Source organism: Somniosus microcephalus, chromosome 3 (genome assembly GCF_052327205.1).
Source record: "Somniosus microcephalus isolate GS21.2 chromosome 3, FLI_Smic_1.0, whole genome shotgun sequence".
In the NCBI taxonomy this organism is placed as follows: Eukaryota; Metazoa; Chordata; class Chondrichthyes; order Squaliformes; family Somniosidae; genus Somniosus; species Somniosus microcephalus.
Window position 1 is genome coordinate 185,621,783 of NC_140989.1, and position 22,898 is coordinate 185,644,680.

General features: G+C 48.8%; 1 protein-coding gene across 1 annotated transcript in view; it reads right to left on the bottom strand.

The window, feature by feature from the left end:
* LOC147121625 (uncharacterized) overlaps nucleotides 1-22,898 on the bottom strand; it is a 273,615-nt gene that overhangs the window by 217,490 nt on the left and 33,227 nt on the right. Inside the window, 1 exon segment of the mRNA XM_085982020.1 lies at nucleotides 6,200-6,457. Within this exon segment, the coding sequence (XP_085838146.1) occupies nucleotides 6,200-6,457 (258 nt within the window).

Consider the following 22,898-nt stretch of genomic DNA (forward strand, 5'->3'; position numbering starts at 1 on the left):
ATGAGAAGGAGAGAGAGTGGGGAGAGAGAGAGAAATTTTTTGATTTTTAAAAACGCCGGTTTGGGGACGGCGGCGGTTAGGGATCACTTCAGTTCCTCCTGTTGCTAAAGACAATTTAAAACACAAATAAATTGTTATTTAATTCCCCTAACACATCATTAAAATATTTACCTTAGTTCCCTAACACACAGAAAGTGTGGGGGGAAAAATTGTGGAAAATCAAGATGGCGGCCACTCACCTCGGTTCAGGAGGATAAGGCCCGCCCACACACGCACTGATTGGTCGACCGGTCAGGTCACCGAAGCGTAGGATTGGTCAATCGTCGAGTCACTCGACACTCAACTGTAGGACGGCACGCGCCAGGAACCCGCCGTCCGATTGGTCGACCTCGACGTCACACGGTCGCTAATGAGATGCTAATGAGCGGAACGCTGAACGTTTTTGGGATAACACGGGCGGGATTTTTGTCCGGCCGAAACGTAAATACGCCTATGACCGGTCCGGAATCGCAAGCTTTCTTTTGAGTCGACGCGCGCATCGGTACGCTCTGTAACTTTCAAACGTATAGAGAACGGACAGACAGACATCGGGACAGACAGAAGAGCTGCTTTATATATATAGACTAGCTGGGGAGCCCTCGTTGCGAGGGCAATTTTGGGGCGCTTGGTCTCCCTGCCCCTGTGTGTCCCCCCCTCTCCCTGTCATGTCCTCTCCCTGTCCTATCCCTCCTCCCCTCCTCTCCCCTCCCTCCCCTCCTCTCCCTCCCTCCCCTCCCCTGTCTCCCTCCCTCCCCTCGCCCACCCCCACCCCTCCCCTCCCCCGCTCCCCCACTCCCCTCTGTCCCTCTCTCCGGCCCCTCCCCCTACCTAGCACCTGAGGTCCGGAGCTGAGGTCCCCCGCGTATCGCGCGGCTGATGGACGGCCGCTGCGGGCGGGCGGGCGGCGCATGCGCGGTCAGTGTGGGCGGAGCCGCTTTATATATATAGATAAGAACATAAGAACATAGGAAATAGGAGCAGGAGTAGGCCATACGACCCCTCGAGCCTGCTCCGCCATTCAATAAGATCATGGCATTTCATCAACCTCAACTCCACTTTCCTGCCCGATCTCCATATCCCTTGATTCCCTTAGAGTCCAAAAATCTATCTTTCTCAGCCTTGAATATACTCAAAGACTCAGCATCCACAGCCCTCTGGGGCAGAGAATTCCAAAGATTCACAACCCTCTGAGTGAAGAAATTCCTCCTCATCTCGGTCATAATTGGCCTACCCCTTATCCTGAGACTATGCCCCCTAGTTCTAGACACTCCAGCCAGGGGAAACAACCTCTCAGCATCTACCCTGTCAATCCCCTACAGAATCTTGTATGTTTCAATGAGATCACCTCTCATTCTTCTAAACTCCAGAGAGTATAGGCCCATTCTACTCAATCTCTCCTCATAGGACAAGCCTCTCATCCCAGGAATCAATCTAGTGAACCTTCGTTGCACCGCCTCCAAGGCAAGTATATCCTTCCTTAGATAAGGAGACCAAAACTGTGCACAGTAGTCCAGGTGTGGTCTCACCAAGGCCCTGTAGAATTGTACCAAAACCTCCTTACTTTTATACTCCAACCCCCTTGTAATAAAGGCCAACATGCCATTTGCCTTCTTTATTGCTTGCTGTACCTGCATGCTAGCTTTCTGTGTTTCTTGCACAAGGACACCCAAATCTCTCTGAACACTAACATTTGAAAGTTTCTCACCATTTAAAAAAATGTCTGTTTTTCTATTCTTCCTACCAAAGTGAATAAACTCAAATTTCCCTACATTATACTCCATCTGCCACCTTACTGCCCACTCACTTAGTCGATCTATATCCCTTTGCAGACTCTTTGGGCTCGATTTTAATAATGGAGGCAGGTTGAGGGTGGGCCCGCTGCTTGGCAGCTTTCAGACCCGCACCGGGCTGCCGCCTCGCACCGGGCTGCCGCCTCCCAGCACTTCCGATTTTGGCTTCACTGGCCTCGTTACGGCCGACATGCAGGTCCCTGCAGGCAATTGCTTGGAGGATGTCAGATTCTCGCGTCTGATGATGCGTTGCTTGTTTGAAAATTTAAAGGGGCCATGTCCTCTTTGCATACAAATGTTATTGGGATGGCTTGGTGCTGTATTATATGAAAGGGGAGTTGACAGCTTCTGTTCTGAGCAAAATTTAATGAATGATATTGCTGGTCATATTATTCCAGAAAGAGGGTCATGATTTTTTGATATATGACTTTATTATCTGACTATGAAATGAAAAAGATGCCAGATTTGTTCCAGTCATTGGCTTAGTAATAGTACTGCTTTTTTCTCTTAAAGGTGCTAGGAGCTGCAGGAATGGCAGCCCAAAAACTAAGGCTGCACCCAGGTTCAATGGGCTCTCGCCATGCTCTTGTTGAGGGAGTTGAAGGAGGAGGCCTCCTCAGCAAACTAAGACAGCTTGGCTGCAAATTGCTGAGGGGGTGAGCTCGAGATCTGTGTGCAGACACACATGGGTTTAGTGTCGAAAAAGGTTTAATAATCTGCTGAGATCACCTAAAGTGTGGCCTCTGTGTTCTGGGAAATGGAAGTTCAGGAGGGCTCAGGGCGATTTCCATGTAGAATGATGGTGGTGACACTGAGCGCAAACCACTGTTTGTTGGACAAGATGATACCTGGAATTTGTGACTGTCAGACTTATATTCATCTCCATGTGCCAGCCACCTGTGGTTGAAGCGTTAGCTTCCGCGAATCTGGCATGGCTGAGTGCATCCCTTGCCTGACAGTCATCAATGTGGTCACCTGCTGCTGGATTGGCCATATCTGGCCTCGCAAGGCATCACTCCCCCATCCTCCTACTCATCCTCCTACTCATCCTCTTCCTCATCCTCTTCATCTTCATCTTCCTCCAAGGAGGCTGTGTGCTGAGCCACTTGTTCAGCCGACAGCACTAAGCCGTGCTGCTCGTCCTCCGAATCTGACGACCAGGATGAGAGGATGTAAATGGTTCCCATCCCGTTGTTATTGATTTCAGTTGAGGCAAGAAGCTTGCAAGCGCACACTCAAAGTGGCCTGAAATTATTCCAATCAGTTCAAACAGCAGATGTGTGTCAGCTTGACCAGTCACAAGGTCAGAAGATGTGCAAAATCTCATCCCAAACCTCCAACAACAAAGTTGTTGCATTTGAATGCCAGCCACGTTACAGGAGCGCTTTTAAGGTGCTGCACCAACAATGACTACATATCATGTCCTCCACCAACTCCTCTCCTTGCAGTTGGACTGTTTCTGACAAGATGGGAAACAGGAGCCAGAGGCACAAAAATGGGAAACCTCTATCGGAATAGGATTATCAAGGCAGTTCACAGGCTCTTAACTGCCTTAACTACCTAGCTTACCGGCTAGAGTTGGGTCAGTTTGGGAGCGGCTGACCCAACACTCACGGAAATCGCGTGGGGCGGGATGGAGGCAGGTTGGGTGTCTGAAACCATTTTTTCCGATTTTCGCAGCTGACCCACCTCCAAAGGGCGATTAAAATCGAGCCCTTTGTGTTCTCCTCACAGCTTACTTATGTTCTTAAGACATTAGATTCCCCCAAACAGCAGATTACTGAAACACAAGGAAGAAAATCCCAAAGTAGTGGTTCACTATATTTTCTGGAATCTTATCGTGATCCCTTGTATATTGGTTACCACAAATGGTAAGATAGGTACACTTAGCAGACCAAAGTGGAGCTCCTCCTAATCCAAGGATTATTGCAGAGGGAATAAGTGTGTACCTGTGAAGAACAATATCTTCATTATAACTCTAGGACTAACCTTTAACGTCTTATTCATTGCTGTTATGATTTATATCATATATTCATAATTCACATCAAGGATTGATTAATTGATATTATTCCCGTACTATGTTTGGTTTTGCAAAATATGTATGCCTGGACTAGCGTATTCTACGTTTACACCCAACACTAGGCACTTGCTCTGTCATGTTTGTTATTTTACAAACACAGAAAATTACAATAGATTAAATCTGTTTAACATTTCTGATCATGTGATCTTATGACCCAATATCCTCTTGAATTACTCTATCGATACAGGTACATCCACCTGGGGGATTTAAATATGGTGCATTAGGCGAATCATAAAGCACAAGTGAGCAGGAATATGTGGTGGTGAAGCTGGAATCTGCTGGCTGGAGGGCCAGCTCACATCATTCATCAGTTGCTGAGATCTTGGATTCGGCCCTGATGGGACCTGCATTTAAAAGGGTGCTATCTGAGCACCAACATTTTTATTGCCATTAGAAAGTGTGCCAAGCATCCTGCAACGTGCGACAGCGACTGTGGAGAGTTCACGACCTACACCTGTGCAGTTGTGCACAACCGCTTATCAGAAACATAACCCACCTTGAAAATGCGTTTTCTGGGGCATCTGCATCAGGGTGTCAGTGAGAAAGTTCCTTTGCATAATGGGATGATCTCTCACAAATGATCACACTGCTGCTGTGGAGACCATGGGCTTCACTCTTCATGAAGCTCACCTTTTTGGTCTGGACAAACTGGGAGATTGGATAGACAGTGCCGTTTTCCAAAGCTTCTTTGTCCTCAATGTTCTCCACATGTCTGTGCCTATACAGATTACTGGAAATGCTGTGGCAGTGCCCAGCAGCAGGGCATAGCTGGAACAGGTACCGATGCACAAGATTAGTTACTACAAAACATGTTCACCAAGGGGAAGCGAGGGCCAAAAATCATAGCTACATATACTAATAACTTCTAGGGAATTAAATGTACAGTAGTTGCATTTTATTTCAACTGTGCCCAGAGAGTTTTCTTCTGATGGTGCACAGAAAGGTATCGGCATCAATGGTAATTGATTTAGTGCACAGGACAATGTTGATGAAAGCGGATTGGGTCACTGCATTGTTGCACATGTAGACAGGTGTATCAATGAATTGGGCAGATGGGGCATATAGCTGAAGGCCTCATCTATGAGAGCCCGTCATATGACTCTTGCTGTCTACAATGGTGTTTCAGCAGCAACATCTTCTGACTCATTTTCAAGGTTTTGCTCTCTCCTTGGCTGTGGGTAGGCATCCTGCTCTACCTCTGCTCCATTATTAGACCTCTCTGGACGCAAAGTTGTATGGCATAGTACAGACTATGATAATCTTGGAGGCCCTGGCTTGGCTCTATTTTAAGGCACCCCCATTCTTTCCAGGTATCTGGAGCACTGCTTCAAGATGCCTATAGTGAGTTCAATAATACTCCTGGTGGCTGTGTGGGCCTTGTTGTATCTTTGCTCAGCTGTTGTTAGTGGCTGTCTCCATGGTTTAGGACAGAAATGAGGAGGAATTTCTTCACCCAGAGAGTGGTGAACCTGTGGAATTCTCTACCACAGAAGGCAGTTGAGGCCAATTCATTAAATATATTCAAGAAGGAGTTGGATATATTTCTTAAGGCTAAAGGTATCAAGGGGTATGGGGAGAAAGCAGGGACCGGGTACTGAAATTGGATGATCAGCCATTATCGCATTGAATGGTGGAGCAGGCTCGAGGGGCCGAATGGCCTACTCCTGCTCCTATCTTCTATGTTTCTATGTTTCATGTGCCAGGGCTGAAGAGAACAGTAGACTGGGTCACTGAATTTACCTTGCATTCTCATTTCATGCACCCTCCTTTCATCCTCTTTATTTTCCCTTCAAATTGCACATAAAGAGAGGAACACAGATAGGAATTCTCACATTCCAATTTTTAATTGGAGCAATCAAAAATATCACTATCAAAATTCACAGCAAAAAAACTAGCAGATCTCATAAATCCACTGTTAAAGGTCACCTTTGGAGAAATTCCCATTTAAAACAGTCACTTGCTATCTGCCCTGAACAGCCTGACACTCATTGCCCATTTCATGTGTTCAAACTGACTCAAAGACACATTCCCCATCACTAAATCAGGGTCTTTGCCCTATCGCTCTCTATATTCCCATTGTCCCGTGTTTAAACACTGAAATGAAGCTCTTGCACAATATGGATTAGAATCCAGCAATATAAATCTCCGCCTGATGTCCTGGCTCCCGCTCAAGTGCTCTGCATCAGCACGACTAGCCTTGCAGAATGGAAAGATTGCCCTGTTGTTCCTCAGCTAAGAATATTTTCCATTTACTGTACTTCCATTCGAAAGTGCCACCTCTGTGACTAACCTGTGTCTTGAGTTGGATGTGGATGTACTGCAGTCTGAATAGGGTTGCTGTTAACCGATGATGCAGATGAACTCTGCTGTGTTGTGGATTGCACTATTTGGACCAGTGGGATGCAAAATGATCCTTGGGCGCGGATGTTTGAAGAGCTTTCATTAGCAGGTGGACTGGAGAATTGAAAAGTAGTTGTATTGATCCCTGGAGGCAGGCCTGCAGTGATACCAGTCAATGGAGATGAGAATCCGACTGGCAATGTAAAACCTGCAGCAAATACAAAATAACATTAAAGAAAGAAAAAATAAACTGCATTTATATAATGTCCTTCATGACCTCAGGACATCCCAAAGTGCTGCACAGCCAATTATTGAGTCATAACGGCACAGAAGGAGGCCATTCAGCCCATCGAGTCCATGCCAGCTCTCTGTAGAGCAATCCAGTCAGTCCCATTCCCCCGCTCTATCCCCATAGCCCTGCAAGTTTATTTCCCTCAAGTGCCTATCCAGTCTCCCCATGAAAACATTGAGTGTCTCCTCTTCCATACATTTGAAGTATTCTAATGTAGGGAAACACAGAAGCCAAAATGGTCTTTTTTCACTGGAAACTTGAAGGTTAGGAGGAGATCTGACAGAATGTTCAAAAATGACAGGCTTTGAGAGGGTAAGTAGTAAAAGATTGTTTGAAGGGGGAAGTTAGAAGATTTTTTTTCACATTGTTATGACATGGAATGCTTTACCACAGTGACTATTGAGGTAGAGATTCTAGCATAATTTATAAGGGAATATTTGAAAAGGAAGAATATAAAAGGGGATTAGAGTACAGAGTTCATCGAAGAGCTAGAACCAATGGGTTGAATGATTCTATGCATTCTAGTTAATTTGCTCTACTATTTCTTTTTGTCTCAGTAATCTAGTTTACTGCATCTATCACAAAATACATAACTACTCAATGCAAAGTAACTAATATGATCTACATGAGGATCACAATTGCTCTGTGTACTATTTTTAGCACACTATTTAATAGGTTAAAGACTTTGGGCTGAACTTTAACAACCTTGGCGGGTCCGTGGCGGGCGACGTCAGTGGCGGGTCCTGGCCCCACTGCTGGCTCCAGCCCGTTGTGTAGAATGAATATACCATGATTGGGCTTGTTAAGCCTGCCCAGCGAGTTTCCCGGCCAATTGAAGGAAGCGGGTCTGATGATGTCATTTGATGACACGTCATCAGCCGGTTTCCTTAAAGAGACCATGGCCAACTTTAATTTGACAGTTGTGCTGTCAGTGTTCTGCAGCATTGAGGTGCTGCAAACACTGACAAGCACTGCACAAAGGTGCACGGCTGCACCCAGGCTTTCCCATAACTCCCTCCATATGCTTATGGAGGGAGTCACAGCACGCAGGGAGGTCCTCTTCCCTTCCCATGGGCGGAGAAGACCTCCCGAGGAGATCAACACAGCCTGTTTGCACATTGCAGAGGAGGACACAAGCAGGGATGTGGTCAGGAGGACCTGGGTGCAGTGCCGCAAATGTTTCAATGATCTCAGTAGATCACAAAATGTTAGTACAAAGCCACACTCAACCTCATCCTGCTGAGCCTCTCATCACATCCCCATCATTCTGCCTTTCCTACTCTACTCCTGCACATCCTTACTCACACCAACTTACCTTGCACCTCCACCCATCCCTCTCTATCTATATTATTACATCCCCACCTCACTAGCCATCCCTCACACTCACCCTCATCCTACTCCAATCATAACAACTAACAACACATAAAGGTAGGCATTTGGGTGTTTTATCCAATGTTCATGTAAAGTTTCTGTTAATGTGCTGTTAAACATTGAAACCTTTATTTTCAACACTTTGCATTCTTGGACAGATTTGTGTGCACCTTTGGAAGTGTCTTAGTTAGTTGCAGTGAATGGTGAGACATAACGGTACCCCCGCAATGCTGATGAGTGTGAAAGGAATGGCTTGAGCATTGTAGGGATGCTTTATGGTGTTGGTGTGGGGTGGTGTCAACCTGGCGCATCATGTGGCAGCCAGGGTGTACAGCGTCAAGTGAAGTAAATCTGGCCCTGGTGAGGCCATCCCTGGCCTCCCGGGCAGCAATGTGCCGATGCCCTGTGTCCTGTGCAGCATCAGTTGATTGCGGAGAAGGTTGGTGTTGTTGGTGCTGCTGGTGTGCATGGTGATGCTGGTGTTGGGGCTGATTGTGGTGGGATTCTGAGGATCAAGGTGAGAGAGTGAGAGAGTTCCAAGGGCGCCGATGCTAATGGAATAGGTGGCAGGTGAAGTAGAGATAACAGAAGCGGTCTGTCAATGGTGGGAGAGGTAATGAGGTCAGACTGGATGGAGACTTGTGTAAAGACTTGCAGCATCCTGAATCTGTAGTGGAAATGCAGTTTAGAGAGGCTAGTGACAAAGGGAACATTTCTCAATCATCTGGGAGCATTTGAAGCTGTCAACTTATCAGCCAAAACAATGGTATGTGACCTCCCTCCTCAGCTGCACAAATGAGGTCTAGGCACAGCGGGAAACTGGTAGGCGACCTGTCAAATTCAAAAAGCTGGGACAAAAGCATTGTTAAGTGGCTGTAAACAAGCCATTAATGATTTTAATTGCCTCCCTGCCACTGCATGTTGGGTCTGCTCAGCGCTGGCAGACCCGACATTTAGTAAAGGCGCATGGCGGCGGGTTGATAGCAGGGTCCTGACTAGCTGTAAAAAAAAAAACACTTTCCCACCTGACCTGCCACCAATCGTGCCCACTGACCCCCCGCAAAATTCCCCTATTTGTTCAAATGCAGCACACAGGAATTTGCTGCAATCGCGTTAAACTGTGTGCTAAAAGCAGTGCATACATGAACAACAAATCCACAATTATACTATTTTAACCAGTTGCATAATATTAAAAATATTGATTCCAGTTTGAACAGGGAGAATATAGATGCAGAGGATCAGCATTTACACAACCCTTGAGACAGAATCGTCACTGCTCAGAGCTTTTGTAATCTCCTGCAATGTTCTGTCTCATGAGTGGAATCTGTTGCTTCAAAAAGCTGGAAAAGCTTTATTGCATGCCTTTCTGAACTTCTAACAATTATTTTATGTGACCTTGGAGATGATCTTGGTATATCTGTATAAACAGCTATTTGAGAGCCAGCATGGATTTGTAAAGGGTAAGTCATATCTAACGGATGTAGTAGAATTTTTTGAGGAGGTAACAAACATGGTTGATAAGGCAGTGTCTATGGATGTTATTAATATAGACTTCCAGAAGGCATTCGACAAGGATCCACACAAGAGACTGTTAACAAAAATGAGCACAAATGGAATTGGAGGCAATCTATTGGCTTGGCTAGGGATTTGGTTAAGTGGTAAGAAACAGAGAGTAGGGGTACTGGGTATGTACTCAAAGTGGCAGGGTGTGACTAGTGGTGTTCCCCAGGGATCTGTACTGGGGCCTCAGCTTTTCACTATATTTATAAATAACTTAGAGGAAGGAATAGGGAGCCATATATCCAAGTTTGCTGATGACACTAAGTTAGGTGGCACAGTAAATAGTGTAGATGGAAGCAGAAAGTTGCAAAGGGACATTGATAAATTAAGTGAGCAAAACTGTGGCAGATGGAGTTCAATGTGGGGAAAGTGTGAGGTCATCCACTTTGAACCATTTGAATCTAAATGGTGAGAAGCGAGGAACTGTGGAGGAGCCGAGCGATTTAGGGGTCCAAGTACAGAAATCACTAAAAGCTAGTGGAGAGGTACAAAAATAATCTAAAAGGCTAATGGAATGTTGGCCTTTATCTCAAGAGGGTGGAATACAAAGGGGTGGAAGTTAAGTTGCAGCTGTACAGAGCTCTGGTTAGACCCCATCTGGAGAACTGCATTCAGTTCTGGGCCCCGCACCTCAGGAAGGATATATTGGCCTTCGAGGCATGCAGCACAGATTCACCAGACTGATACCAGGGCTAAAAGGGTGCATAGACTAGGCTTGTATTCCCTTGAATAAGTTGAATTGGTTCAGGTTCAGGGGGCTGAATGGCCTTCGTCTTTTCCTATGTTCCTGTGAATGAGTCAGATGTTCCCTGCAATAATAGTGGCATTTGATTGTCCCACTGCCTTTGAGTCAATGCTTTATAGTTGTTTCTATCTACATTAAGAGATGATCCTACAACTGAGCTGCCATTGACTGGTTTGTTGCAGTTTTGGTACTTTGTTGACCAAATAAAACAATGAGGTAGCTATGACAGGCATGTTCAATAAATAGGAAATAAATCAAAACTTTAGCTGTCTAACATAAACCAGGTCATATAATTACTCAGCATTTTTTGTTTCTATTTGTATATTCCAGGCATTCATGAAAACAACAATAGATGTAACATGAGACTGTAAATGGCGATACCATCACATCATCTTGTTTTCCATATAAGTAGCTGCTACTAACACTTAGGGCAGAATTTTTCGGGGGGTCAGTGGGCACGATTGGTAGCGGGTCGGGTGGAAAAAATGTTTTTGACAGCGGGTTGGGACCGCTGTCAACCCGCCGCCACGCGCCTTTCCCAAATGTCAGGTCTGCCAGTGCTGAGCAGACCTGACATGCAGCGACGGGGGAGGCAATTGAAATCATTAGTGGCTTATTTACAGCCACTTAACAATGCTTTTTTTTTTTACAAACATTTTGATTTTGACAGGTCGCCCACCAGTTTCCCGTTGTGCCTAAACCTCGTCAGTGAAGCTGAGGCAGGAGGTCACTTGCCATTGTTTCAGCTGATGAGTTGACAGCTTCAAATGTCAAGTCAAAGCTCCCAGATGATTGAGAAATGTTCCCTTCTCTAAACTGCATCTCCACTACAGATTCAGGATGCTGCAAGTCTTTATACAAGTCTCCATCCAGTCTGACCTCATTATCTCTCCCACCATTGACAGATCGCTTCTGTCATCTCTACTTCTCCTGCCATCTATTCCATCACCATGGGTGCCCTTGAAACTCTCTCACCTTGGTATTCAGAATCCCACCACGATCAGCCCCAACACCAGCATCACCAGGCACACCAGCAGCACCAACAACACCAACCTTCTCCGCAATCAACTGATGCGGCACAGGACACAGGGCATCAGCACCTGACCACATTGCTGCCAGGGATGGCCTCACCAGGGCCAGATTTACTTCACTTGATGCTGTACATCCTGGCTGCCACATGATATGTCACCCCACACCAACACCATAAAGCATCTCTACAATGCTCAAGCCATTCCTTTCACAATCATCACTATTGGGGGGAGCAACGACATGTCTCACCATTCACTGCAACTCACGAAGCCACTTCCAAAGGTGCACACAAATCTGTCCCAAGAATGCAAAGTGTTGAAAATAAAGGTTTCAATGTTTAACAGCACATTAACAGAAACTTTACATGAACATTGGATAAAACACCCAAATGCCTACCTTTATGTGTTGTTAGTTGTTATGATTGAATTAGGATGAGGGTGAGTGTGAGGGATGGCTAGTGAGATGGGGATGTGATAATATAGCTAGAGAGGGATGGGTGGAGGTGTGAGTAAGGATGTGCAGAAATAGAGTAGGGAAGGCAGAGTGATGGGGATGTGATGAGTGGCACGGCAGGATGAAGTTGAGTGTGACTTTGTACTAATGTTTTGTGATCTACTGAGATCATAGAAATGTTTGCGCCACTGCACCCAGGTCCTCCTGACGTCATCCCTGCTTGTGTCCTCCTCTGCAATGAGCAACCAGGCTGCGTTGGTCTCCTGGGGAGGTGTCTTCCGCCCATTGGAAGGGAAGAGAACCTCCCTGCATGCTGTGATTCCCTCCATAAGCATATGGAGGGAGTCATGGGAGAGCCTGGGTGCAGCCGTGCACCTTTGTGCAGTGCTCGTCAGTGTTTGCAGCACCTCAATGCTGTAGAACAAATGTCAAAATCAATTTGCACATGGTCCCTTTAAGGAAACCGGCTGATGACGCGTCATCAAATGACGGCATCAGACCAATTTCCTTCAATTGGCCAGGTAACGCGCTGGGTGGGCTTAACAAGCCCAATCAGGGGAAAATCATTCTACACAACGGGCTGGAGCCAGCAGTGAGGCCGGAACCCGCCACCGACATCGCCTACAACGGACCCGCCGAGGTTGGTAAAATCCAGTCCTAAGTTTCACACAAACATGCAGTGATAGACAATTTATTAATTGACAGGAAAGTCTGTCATAAATGTCTGTCGTCTTAAAAGACAATGCTATCTGCCTTGCAGTAGGTGCTGTGATGGAAGTAGAGCTATATTATAGCGTTTTTAATGTTCCTATAGATAGACAGAACAATATGAATTTAATATTTACTTAAATTAGCTGTATTCTTAAAATAATTCTTTTGTCTTTTTGTGAGGAAAACAATGAGCAAACTGTCTAGATACCCACATTTCCACATGGACCATCTGGCCTACCCAGTTCTGCATTGGCAATGTTACTTGTATTCAAAAGTTAATTGCTTCAGGAATTATTTAATATCTTTGAAATGCTAATGTGTGCAAGTTTTCAGACAGGACAGGAAGACTGAATTAACTAGGGGCAATTTTCGTCTCGGGCAGGCATTGGGTTTTTGCTGAAGAGGACACAGACGTAGACTTTAGAAACCCAGGCCTAGAAATTCAGTTGCTTGCGCCAGCCGGTAGCGCCTTAGGAGGAGGAGATGTTGGGCGCTAGGCGGCTAGCGGCCGGGCGCAGCGCGATCTGCGCCTCTCCCCAACTTCACTCATGATTTAGCGGCGGCGCAAAGTCTTTGCGCGCGCTCAGCTGCGCGCGCAGGTCCTGACGTCATTTCCTCGTGCAACACCCTTTGTGCGCCCCAAACCGGAAATTCAGTCGCGACGCCCTATTGTGCGCCTGGCGCCCCTAGCGACTGGTAGAGGGGAACGGTTCTCAGTCGAAGCGGGGCGCGGGGGGCGCAAATTAAAGGGCACACCTCCTGCAGTAGAAAAGGCTGCCATTTGGCAGCACTCCTTTTTGAGAGACGGATCTTTGCAGAGAGACCAAGGTAGAGAGCTTTCTGCTTTGGCTCAACACTCGGACAGGTGCTTGTGGCTTCAGGCCACAGCTTTCCACTTGTCTTTGTCTTCAGTGACATATCATTGTTTGCTAACATATAATGGGGGCTGCAATGGGTGCAAACGCTGGCTTTCTCCATTGCATCCAAAGGGCTCACAGACGCCGTGAGAGAGTGGCAGTCCTGGCTAGACGGAGAGGGGGCAACAGACGTCGCGAATGGAGGCCTTACCCACCCAGGGTATACCGCCAGCAGTTCTCCTATCTGAACATGTCTGACGAGCAGTGTGTTCGGAGGCTGCGATTCTGAAGGGAGGTGGTCACTGAGATCTGCCACCTGCTTGGCGGTGATCTGCAGCCACATCTGAGGAGCAGGACGTCTCTGTCGGTGGCAGTGAAGGCGACGGTGGCTCTCAACTTCTATGCCACCGGCTCCTTCCAATCCGCTACTGGGGACATTTCCAACATCTCCCAGTTCGCCGTGCATTGCTGCATCCGCCAGGTGACCAATGCCCTTTTCAAAAGGAGACGTCAGTTCATCTCCTTCTCCATGGCCCTTGTCAAACAGCAACAGCGTGCAATGGGCTTTGCAGCATTCGCGGGCTTCCCCATGGTGCAGGGCGCCATTGACTGCACGCATGTGGCTTTGCGGGCACCTCTGGAGAATGCCGAGGATTACCGCAACCGGAAGGGCTACCATTCGCTCAACGTTCAGCTGGTGTGTGACCACAGGCAGCTCATCCTAGCTGTCAATGCCCGCTTTCCAGGCAGCAGCCACGATGCCTTCATCCTGCGCCAGACTTCTGTGGCAGACATGTTCCAGGCCCAGCCTCACCCACGAGGATGGCTTCTCGGGGACAAAGGCTATCCTTTGTGTACCTGGCTGATGACCCCGCTCCGTGCGCCCAGCACCCCTGCTGAAGAGGGATACAACGACAGCCATCAAGCGACCAGGAACATCATTGAGCAAACAATCGGTGTCCTGAAGCAACGGTTCCGCTGTCTGGATCGTTCTGGTGGAGCCCTACAATATTCCCCGGAGCGAGTCTCCCATTTCGTGGTCGTGTGCTGCATGCTGCACAACCTGGCTATCCGCAGGACTCAGCCACTGCCACCAGAGATTGGAGGACCACCTGAGGAGGAGGAGGAGGAGGAGGAGGAGGAGGAGGACCAGCACAGGAGGGAGGCAGAAAGTGCAAGGGCCGCCCGTCGCCGGCTTATTGAATGGCTTGTGCCAATGTCACCAGATGAATGTAGCCGCTCCACAAGCCCTCAGCCGAGCAGGGCAACCAGGACTTGCAAAAAAAAGCATGCACAGTGCGATTTAAGAACATTAATTTATTGCAAACCTCTGCCCTTCCCACATTACAACCTCATGGAGAGAAGCCCCCTCCAAAAACTCAAAACTAACAGTCTCGGCCTTGCAAAACAAAGAAAGACACCAGTCTCGGCCTTACAAAACAAAGAAAGACACCAGCCTCGGCCTTACAAAAACACAAAGCATTTGTGCAGACCTTCTACTTTTTGCCCTGCGAGGGCGATACCTTTCGCATCCGTGACTGGCCCCTGCCTGCCCTGCAGCTCCTCCTCAATGGGACCCCAGTGGCTGCAGCAAGATTGGGGGAAGGCTGCTGAGGGTCAGATGGCGAGACGGCAGATGCCCTTGGGGGTCGGCCTGCACCAGCTCTGGCCCTGGAGGGTCCGGCTGCTGACTGCTCCAACTCTGCTTGGGCGGCAGCAGTCTGTCCAGCGGCTTGTGGCAGCTGCAATGGCGGAGTGGCAGTGTCGGCTGCAGGAATGGTGCCAACCTGACAGATCGCAGGTACTCCCTGGTTGCCTGATACATTGGCACTCACACGGGCCAGCACTGCAGCATGCGCAGCAAACAGCTGAAGAACAGACTGCTGGGCTGCTGCTGCGCGGCGAGTGCCCTGGCGATGCCTGGCCAATCCAGCGAGGGTGGCAGCAGTTAGTGCCCGTGTGGCCCTGGTCTGTGTCCGCATGACACCAGCCAGTGAATGAACGGCACGACTGAGCACTTGGCTCGAAGCCGCCTGTGCTGCCGTGAAGTCCTGCAGACTCCTGGCCTGTGCTGCACTGAATTGTTGCAGACTCCTGGCCTGTGCTGCACTGAATTCCTGCACACTCCTTGACAGAGACTCTATGGAGTCAGGCATCCTTGCCACTGCAGCCATGAGCTCAGTGTGCCTGCGCTCAGCCTGGACGGCCATTTCCTCCAGGAGCCGGACCTCCTCTGCGCTCACCGTCGCAGGACTGGAGGCCGCACTCACCCTCTGGGGAGAAGTCCGCCGAGCTTCACCACCCCTCCCGCGTTGCTGCAGGCCGCTGGGCCCTGGAGCTTCACTCTCCTCCGACCCTTCCCCCTGGCTCCCCTCCAGGGAAGACGTGTCCCCTTCATCGCCATGGGCTGGCGCGGCTGAGGGTGGCACTGATGGGCCGGCTTCCTCTTCCTCCTCTTCGAATTCGGAATCGCTGACAGTGGCAGCTTGAGGGCCCGCCTCCTCACCTGGCGATTCACCATCTGAAAGCAGGGAGGCACAAGAGTAGCTTTAGAGTGAGGACAGGGCGGCAGCAAGGGAGGCATGAGTGCTGCCATGCACTGCATTGGTCGGACAGTGGCAAAGGATGCTGATCTGAGGCGCAAGTGGAAAGAGAGAGGTCAAAAAGGTGCCCAGAACAGGGTGGGCATCTCCACTGGCGACGGGGCCAATCAGCCGGCCTGCCATAATGCGCTCCACACGCTGGTCGAGGTCGGAGAGCTCTTTGACGTCAGGACGGCCTCCCCCGGTCTCACGTAGCTTCCTCCGGTTGTGCGCCACCTTAGCCTGCAAGAGAAAGGACGGCCTCTAAGTACAGTGTGAAGCCCTGATCTTGTCTGCACTGCCTCCCATGGTGGACTGGCCCTGACAGTGTGAAGCCCTGATCTTGTCTGCACTGCCTCCCATGGTGGACTGGCCCTGACAGTGTGAAGCCCTGATCTTGTCTGCAATGCCTCCCATGGTCGAATATCTTGTACAGTGTGTAAAGTGCTGAATGTGCAAGTGATTTTCATGACAGTCCCATAGCTGCTGGATGAGGGCTGGCCATTAGGGCTTTCAGGTCCCTTTGCCAATAAACTGAGGTGCACATGCAGGGATGAGGAGGACACTGGAAAGGGTACTCACCCTGACAACCCGAGTGAGGTCGTTGAACTTTTTCCGGCACTGCACAGGAGTCCTGGCAACCACGCTGTTGGAAGTCACCCTGCTTGAGACCTCCCTCCAGGCTTTCCGGTAGGCGCTGGGCAGCGGCCTCCTGCCACCTTCTGGGAACAGAACATGGCGCCTGCGCTCCACTCCGCCAACCAGCACCCTCAGGTCACCGTCGCTGAAGCGCTGCGCTCTCTCCCTGGCCTTCTCCATAGCCCTGGGCGTTGTGCAGATGAAGCAGAAGTGGTCAGGCCTAGCTTGAGGGCTGCAGTGTGCAAGGCGTGGCAGGCAAACAAATCCACCCTCCCCCTTTAAGAGCTGACCGGCGCCAGAGTGTCTGCCGTCAATCAGCAACTCGCCGCACCTGCGCTGCGCCCGGCCTCGGGGGTATCGCTCAGCACCGCCGGCTTAGCGCCGAAAGATAGTCGTGCATTGCCTGTTTTAGCGCAGCAGCAACCTCTTGGGGCGATGCGACTGAATATCGGCGAAGGTGGCGCGAACTTGCGCCGGGCGCAAACTTTAGCGGCCGCCCGACTGTAGCGCCCCGAACATGGCTATACTGAATTTCTAGGCCCCAGCCTTTAAAAGAAAACCTGCTATTTATTGCACCAGTAATTGCTGAATGCATTGCACTGCCTGCCAAGGAAAGAAAGAAAGACTTGCATTTATAGAACGTCTTTCACAACCTCAAGACGTCCGGAGTGCTTTACAGCCAATGAAGTACTTTTGAAGTGTAGTCACTGTTGTAATGTAGGAAACGTGGTGGTCAATTTACACACAGCAAGCTCCCACAGACAGCAAAAAAGAAAAAAAGAAAGACTTGCATTTATGTAGCTCCTTTCACAACCTCAGGACGTCCCGAAATGCATTACACACAATGAAGTGCTTTTGAAGTATAATCAATGTTGTAATGTAGGAAACGCGGCAGCCAATTTGTGCACAGCAAGTTCCCTCAAACAACAATGTGATAATGACCAAATAATCTGTTTTAGTGATGTTAGTTGATGGATAAATATTGGCCAGTGTTACATCCGTGTATAATAAGAAATGGACTGCGGAGAACGGTACAACAGGTGTTTACTCAACGTGGTTCAAACTGCAACTGACCTGTACAGATCACGATTCAGCGTTATATACAGGTGTGGTCACTGCCGGTACTACAGTATACATGAGCTGTACAAAGTAGTTCCCCCCTTAAAGGTACATACATTACAATTCCTCCCCTTTTAGATTAACAGTACCATAACACTCATTTAACAATTAAATATCAAACTAATTACAATTAACACTTTTAACATGCAACATTAGCTGAAAATAGTCTATTTATATATTCAGTCTTTGGGGAGGCTTCCTGATCCTTTCTGGATAGCGTCTTTCCCGAGTGTCTTGCTCTTGGTGCGGAAGCGATTCTGGCCCCCTGTCGTCGGTTGGTTCATCAGCTTCCGATGCTACTGTTTCTGGGGTAGATGCGACCTGTACGTCGGGTTCATCACCAGGTACGTATGGGCGAGGCATGGGGTTGACTTGTTCCTGTGACTCTAGGATCTGGTCAGCATGGCGTCTCACGATGCTCTCCCCAACGTCCACTGTGTACATTAGTGGGCCCTGCCGTGTGCATATCGTTCCTGGCTGCCATTTTTCTGTTCGGTAGTCGCGGGCCAAGACTGGTTGCCCTACATTGAAGCTCCTTGTTGGCTTCTCATGGATGTGCTGGAATTGGTTACTCTCAACATCTCTTCATACGTTTGGTCTGAGCAAATCCAGGCGAGATCTTAACCTTCGGTTAAAGAACATCATGGCTGGGGCCTGGTTGGTGACTGCATGTGTCGCATTCCGGTAGGCGAACAGGAAATTGTCCACCTTGTGCTGCAGCGGAATGTTGTCATTGTACATAGCCTTTATTGCCTTCTTAAAGGTTTGTACGAACCTCTCAGCCAATCCATTTGTGGCTGGATGATACGGGGCGGATGTGTAATGCCTTACCCCATTCTTTTTCAAGAACCTCCGGAACTCTTCGGACATAAACTGTGGTCCGTTGTCGGAGCAAATCTGTTCTGGCAAGCCATTCCTGGCAAAAATGGTCCGTAGGACTGCAATAGTTTTCTCCGTGGTGGTGGAGGACATTTTGATGACCACAGGCCATTTCGAGTGCTATTAAAAACATTGAGTCCATGAATGGACCAGCAAAATCAATATGCACCCGTTGCCATGGAGATGAGGGCCACTCCCATGGGTGTAGAGGGGCCTGTGGTGGTGCATTTTGGACTTTCTGGCATCCTGAGCAGCTCTTGGTCAGGTCCTCAATTTGTTTATCGATTCCCGGCCACCACACATAAGCCCTGGCTAGGCTTTTCATTTTTACCCCTCCCAGATGACCCTCATGAAGCTCATTGAGCACTCTATCCCTTAACTTGGGTGGAATTACCACTCGGGATCCACACATCAAGGTCCCCCGGCACACTGACAGCTGTTCTCTCCTTGTCGAGAATGCTGGCAACAGTGAGTCGCCATGTGCTGGCCATCCCTTCTCCGTCAAATCATATACCCGAGACAGTGTCGGGTCATTTCGGGTTCCCTTTTCAATACAAGCGTTAGTTACCGGTAGGTATTCAACTATAGTCGAATGGAATATTTCGACAGGATCCACTGCTGGTGCTTCCTCCGCAGTAGGCAGTGGCAGGCGTGATAGCCCATCAGCATTTCAATGCTGTTTCGTGCCCTTATATTCAATCTCATAGTGGTGCGCCCCTAGAAAAAGTGACCATCTTTGTAGTCGTTGTGCAGTCATCACCGGAACGTCGTTCTTCGGATTAAAAATGGAGACAAGAGGCTGGTGATCAGTCAGCAAGGTGAATTTCTGCCCGTGCAGATAGTGATTGAACTTTTTCACTCCCCACACTAGGCTGAGGGCCTCCCTGTCAATCTGGGCGTAGTTATGCTCGGCTGAGGTTAGTGATCGTGACGCAAAGGCTATTGGCCTCTCTGAGCCGTCCGAGAATTTGTGCGACAGCACCGCACCAATGCCGTAGGGTGACGCATCACATGCCAACCGAATTGGTAATGCTGGGTTGTAATGGGCCAATACCTCTTTCGATGTGATTAGTGTTTTGCTCTTCTGGAAAGCTCGTCTACATTCGTCACTCCACTTCCATGGCACCCCAGTTTGCAGTAAGGTGTTCAGTGGGTGTAGTATTGTAGACAAATTTGGCAAGAACTTATGGTAGTAGTTTACCAGCCCGAGGAACGACCTCAGTTGTGACACATTTTCCGGTGCTGGAGCCTTGACTACTGCCTCAATCTTCTTTGGGGACTTATTTAACCCCTCTTTATCGATAACGTGGCCACAATACGAGATCTGTTCTCTAAAAAACTCGCATTTGGGGCGGTTAGCTGGGAGCCCATATTCCTGCAATCTAGTGAGCACCTGCTCCAGGTTGGCAAGGTGATCGCTGTCATTTTCGCCCGTGACCAGGATGTCGTCCAAATAACACTGGGTCCCTGGGATCCCTTGCAGGACTTGTTCCATTGCCCTCTGCCAAATAGCCGGAGCTGATGCTACCCCGAATACCAGCCGGTTGTATTGGTAGAGACCTTTATGGGTGTTGATTGTGAGGTATTTTTTTGATGCTTCTTCTACCTCCATTTGCAGATATGCCTGGGCCAGATCAATCTTAGTGAAGCGTTTCCCTCCAGATAGTGAGGCGAAAATATCTTCAATCCGCGGAAGTGCATATTGTACGGTGTGAAGGACCGGGTTCACTGTTACCTTAAAGTCCCCACAGATGCGAACCTTCCTTGGTTCCCCAGGCGTGCTGCTCAACGACTTTTTCATCACAGGGACGATGGGTGTAGCCCACTCGCTCCAGTCTACCTTGGACAGTACACCTGAACGTTCCAGACTCTCCAGCTCTGCTTCGACGGCTGGGCGGATCGCATAAGGTACCGGTCTGGCCTTAAAAAATTTTGGGCTTGCGTATTCTTCAATTTTAATCGTCGCTGTCATGCTTTTTAGTGTTCCGAGTCCTTGCTAGAACACTTCTTTCGCGTCAGTTAGGATCTTTGACAGTCGCCCAGGTGTGACGTCGTCATCCTTTTTGTCAGCCACAGTCAGTGCCTGTATGGAATGCCAATCCAGTTGTATTTTCCGGATCCATTCACATCCCAGTAATGGTGGTCCTCCATCTGGCAATACATACAGGTCTAGTTTTGGTGTTTCCTTACCGTTATATATAACGGTCACCCTTATTTTTCCTTTGGGGTAGACTTTTTGCCCCGTGTACGTCTTCAAAATAGTTTTTGTGTCTCTCAAGGGTATGTGTGAGAATAGCCGCTCGTAGTCCCGTCGGTTAATGACTGTTAGGGCTGATCCTGTGTCCAATTCCATCTTTACCTGGACTCCTGCTATCTTGAGAGTGACCCAAATGGTTCGGTGATCCTCCGTTGTGATCACATTATGTCGTTTCAGACAACTCAGTTCCCTGCTTTCGGAGTCGTTATCACTCTTTTGTTCGTCTGAACTATTCTCCGTTATCTTATGTACCTTCTTGTACTTCCCTTTGGTCGGTTTCTTATTGCTGGTTTTCTTTCCCGACCTGCAGACTCGTGCTATGTGTCCTACTTTTCCACACTGTCTGCACACTTTGTCTTTGAACCAGCAATCATTCTGGTCGTGTGTTGTTCTGCCGCAGTGATAGCACTTCTCTGTTCCATATGACATTTCATTTGTGCCATATTCTTGCGGTCTCTGTTGTATCTCTGCAGCGCCCCGTGCTGCTGCTTCATATGATACCGCAATGCTGAAAGCCTTTTCCAGCGTAAGGTCCTTTTCAGATAAAAGCCGTTTCTGGGTTCCTTCACTTTGAAGCCCACACACAAACTTGTCCCTTAAGGTATCTGCCAGTCCCGCTCCAAACTGCAGTGTTTCGATAGTTTGCACAGTTCTGTTAAATAATCAGCATTGCTTTCATCCTTATGCTGGTTCCGTTTGTGAAACTTGAATCTTTCTGCTATCAGCAGCGGTGTGGGGTTTAAATTTTCCTTTAGTATCGTTACTATGTCTTCAATACTCTTTTCCATTGGCTTCGTTGGGGTTACTAGATTTCGTAATAAACCATACGTCTTTGCACCCATTAAATTTAACAATACCGACGCTTTTTGTCATCTAACACCTCATTTGCCTTGCAGTACACCTCTATTCGTTCAACATATGTAGTCCAATCTTCGACTTCATTGTCAAATGCAGTGATACTGCCACTCTTCGGCATTTTGGGTGTGGTTTAAAATGGCGTCTCCCAATGGCTTAAAATGGCGTCTCCCGCGCTTTCCTTCCTCCCCCGCTGCTGCCGACGCCGCTCCCGGCGGTCCTCGTGGCAATGGCGGCGCCTCGCGGGTTTCTGCGCGTCTCTCTCTCCCTCTCTCCGACGCTGCTCGGCCCCTGTACACCGGCTGCGCCCTGTGCGCTCTGCCCTCTCTCTCTCTCCCCGTCGACACTGCTCGGCCCTTTGCTGTGCCGCTCGGTCGGGCTCTAGCCCACCGCCGTCCGGGAAGGGTCTGCGCACTACCTGTTGCCAGCCCGTTTTGCTGGACCACCTCGACTGGAAAGCCAAGCCTGGCTCTCGACAGCCTCCCCCGCAATTCTCGAGTCTCTGCTGGATGACTGGGCGGTTGCCCGTGGTCGACGCCCGAGTCTCTGGCCTTGACCTCCAATCCACTGATCTCCAGGAACGAATCCCCGGGAGGTGATGCAGAGTTGCAGGTAGGTTCGAACCTGCCTCGTCGCCAATGTTACATCCGTGTATAAGAAACGGACTGCGGAGAACGGTACAATAGGTGTTTACTCAACGTGGTTCAAACTGCAACTGATCTGTACAGATCACTACTCAGCGTTATATACAAGTGTGGTCACTGCCGGTACTACAGTATACATGAGCTGTACAAAGTAGTTCCCCACTTAAAGGTACATACATTACAGCCAGGACACCGGGGATAACTCCCCTGCTCTTCTTCGAATAATGCCATGGGATCGTTTACGTCCACCTGAGAGAGCAGACGGGGCCTCAGTTTCAATGTCTCATTTGAAAGACGGCACCTCCAACAGTGCAGCACTTCCTCAGTACTGCACTGAAGTGCCAGCCTAGATTGTATACTCAAGTCTATGGTGTGGGGCTTGTACCTGCAACCTTCTGACTCAGAGGCTAGAGTGCTACCATTGAGCCAAAGCTGACACCTGAACATGTCAGAACTAGTGGAGGAGTCCATTACCAACTTGTGTGCAGTTCTCCATAGTTAACAAGGGAGTGTGTGGTTAGTTCAATGGATGCTACAGCTTGCAGGAGTCTGTGACGCCAGCAGCAGCATCTCTCAGTGATGCAGGCTCTGGACTCCACCATCTATCTTGGACAAACTACCATTTGGTCTTCCAGCTTGACGAAGGAGGAGGAGAT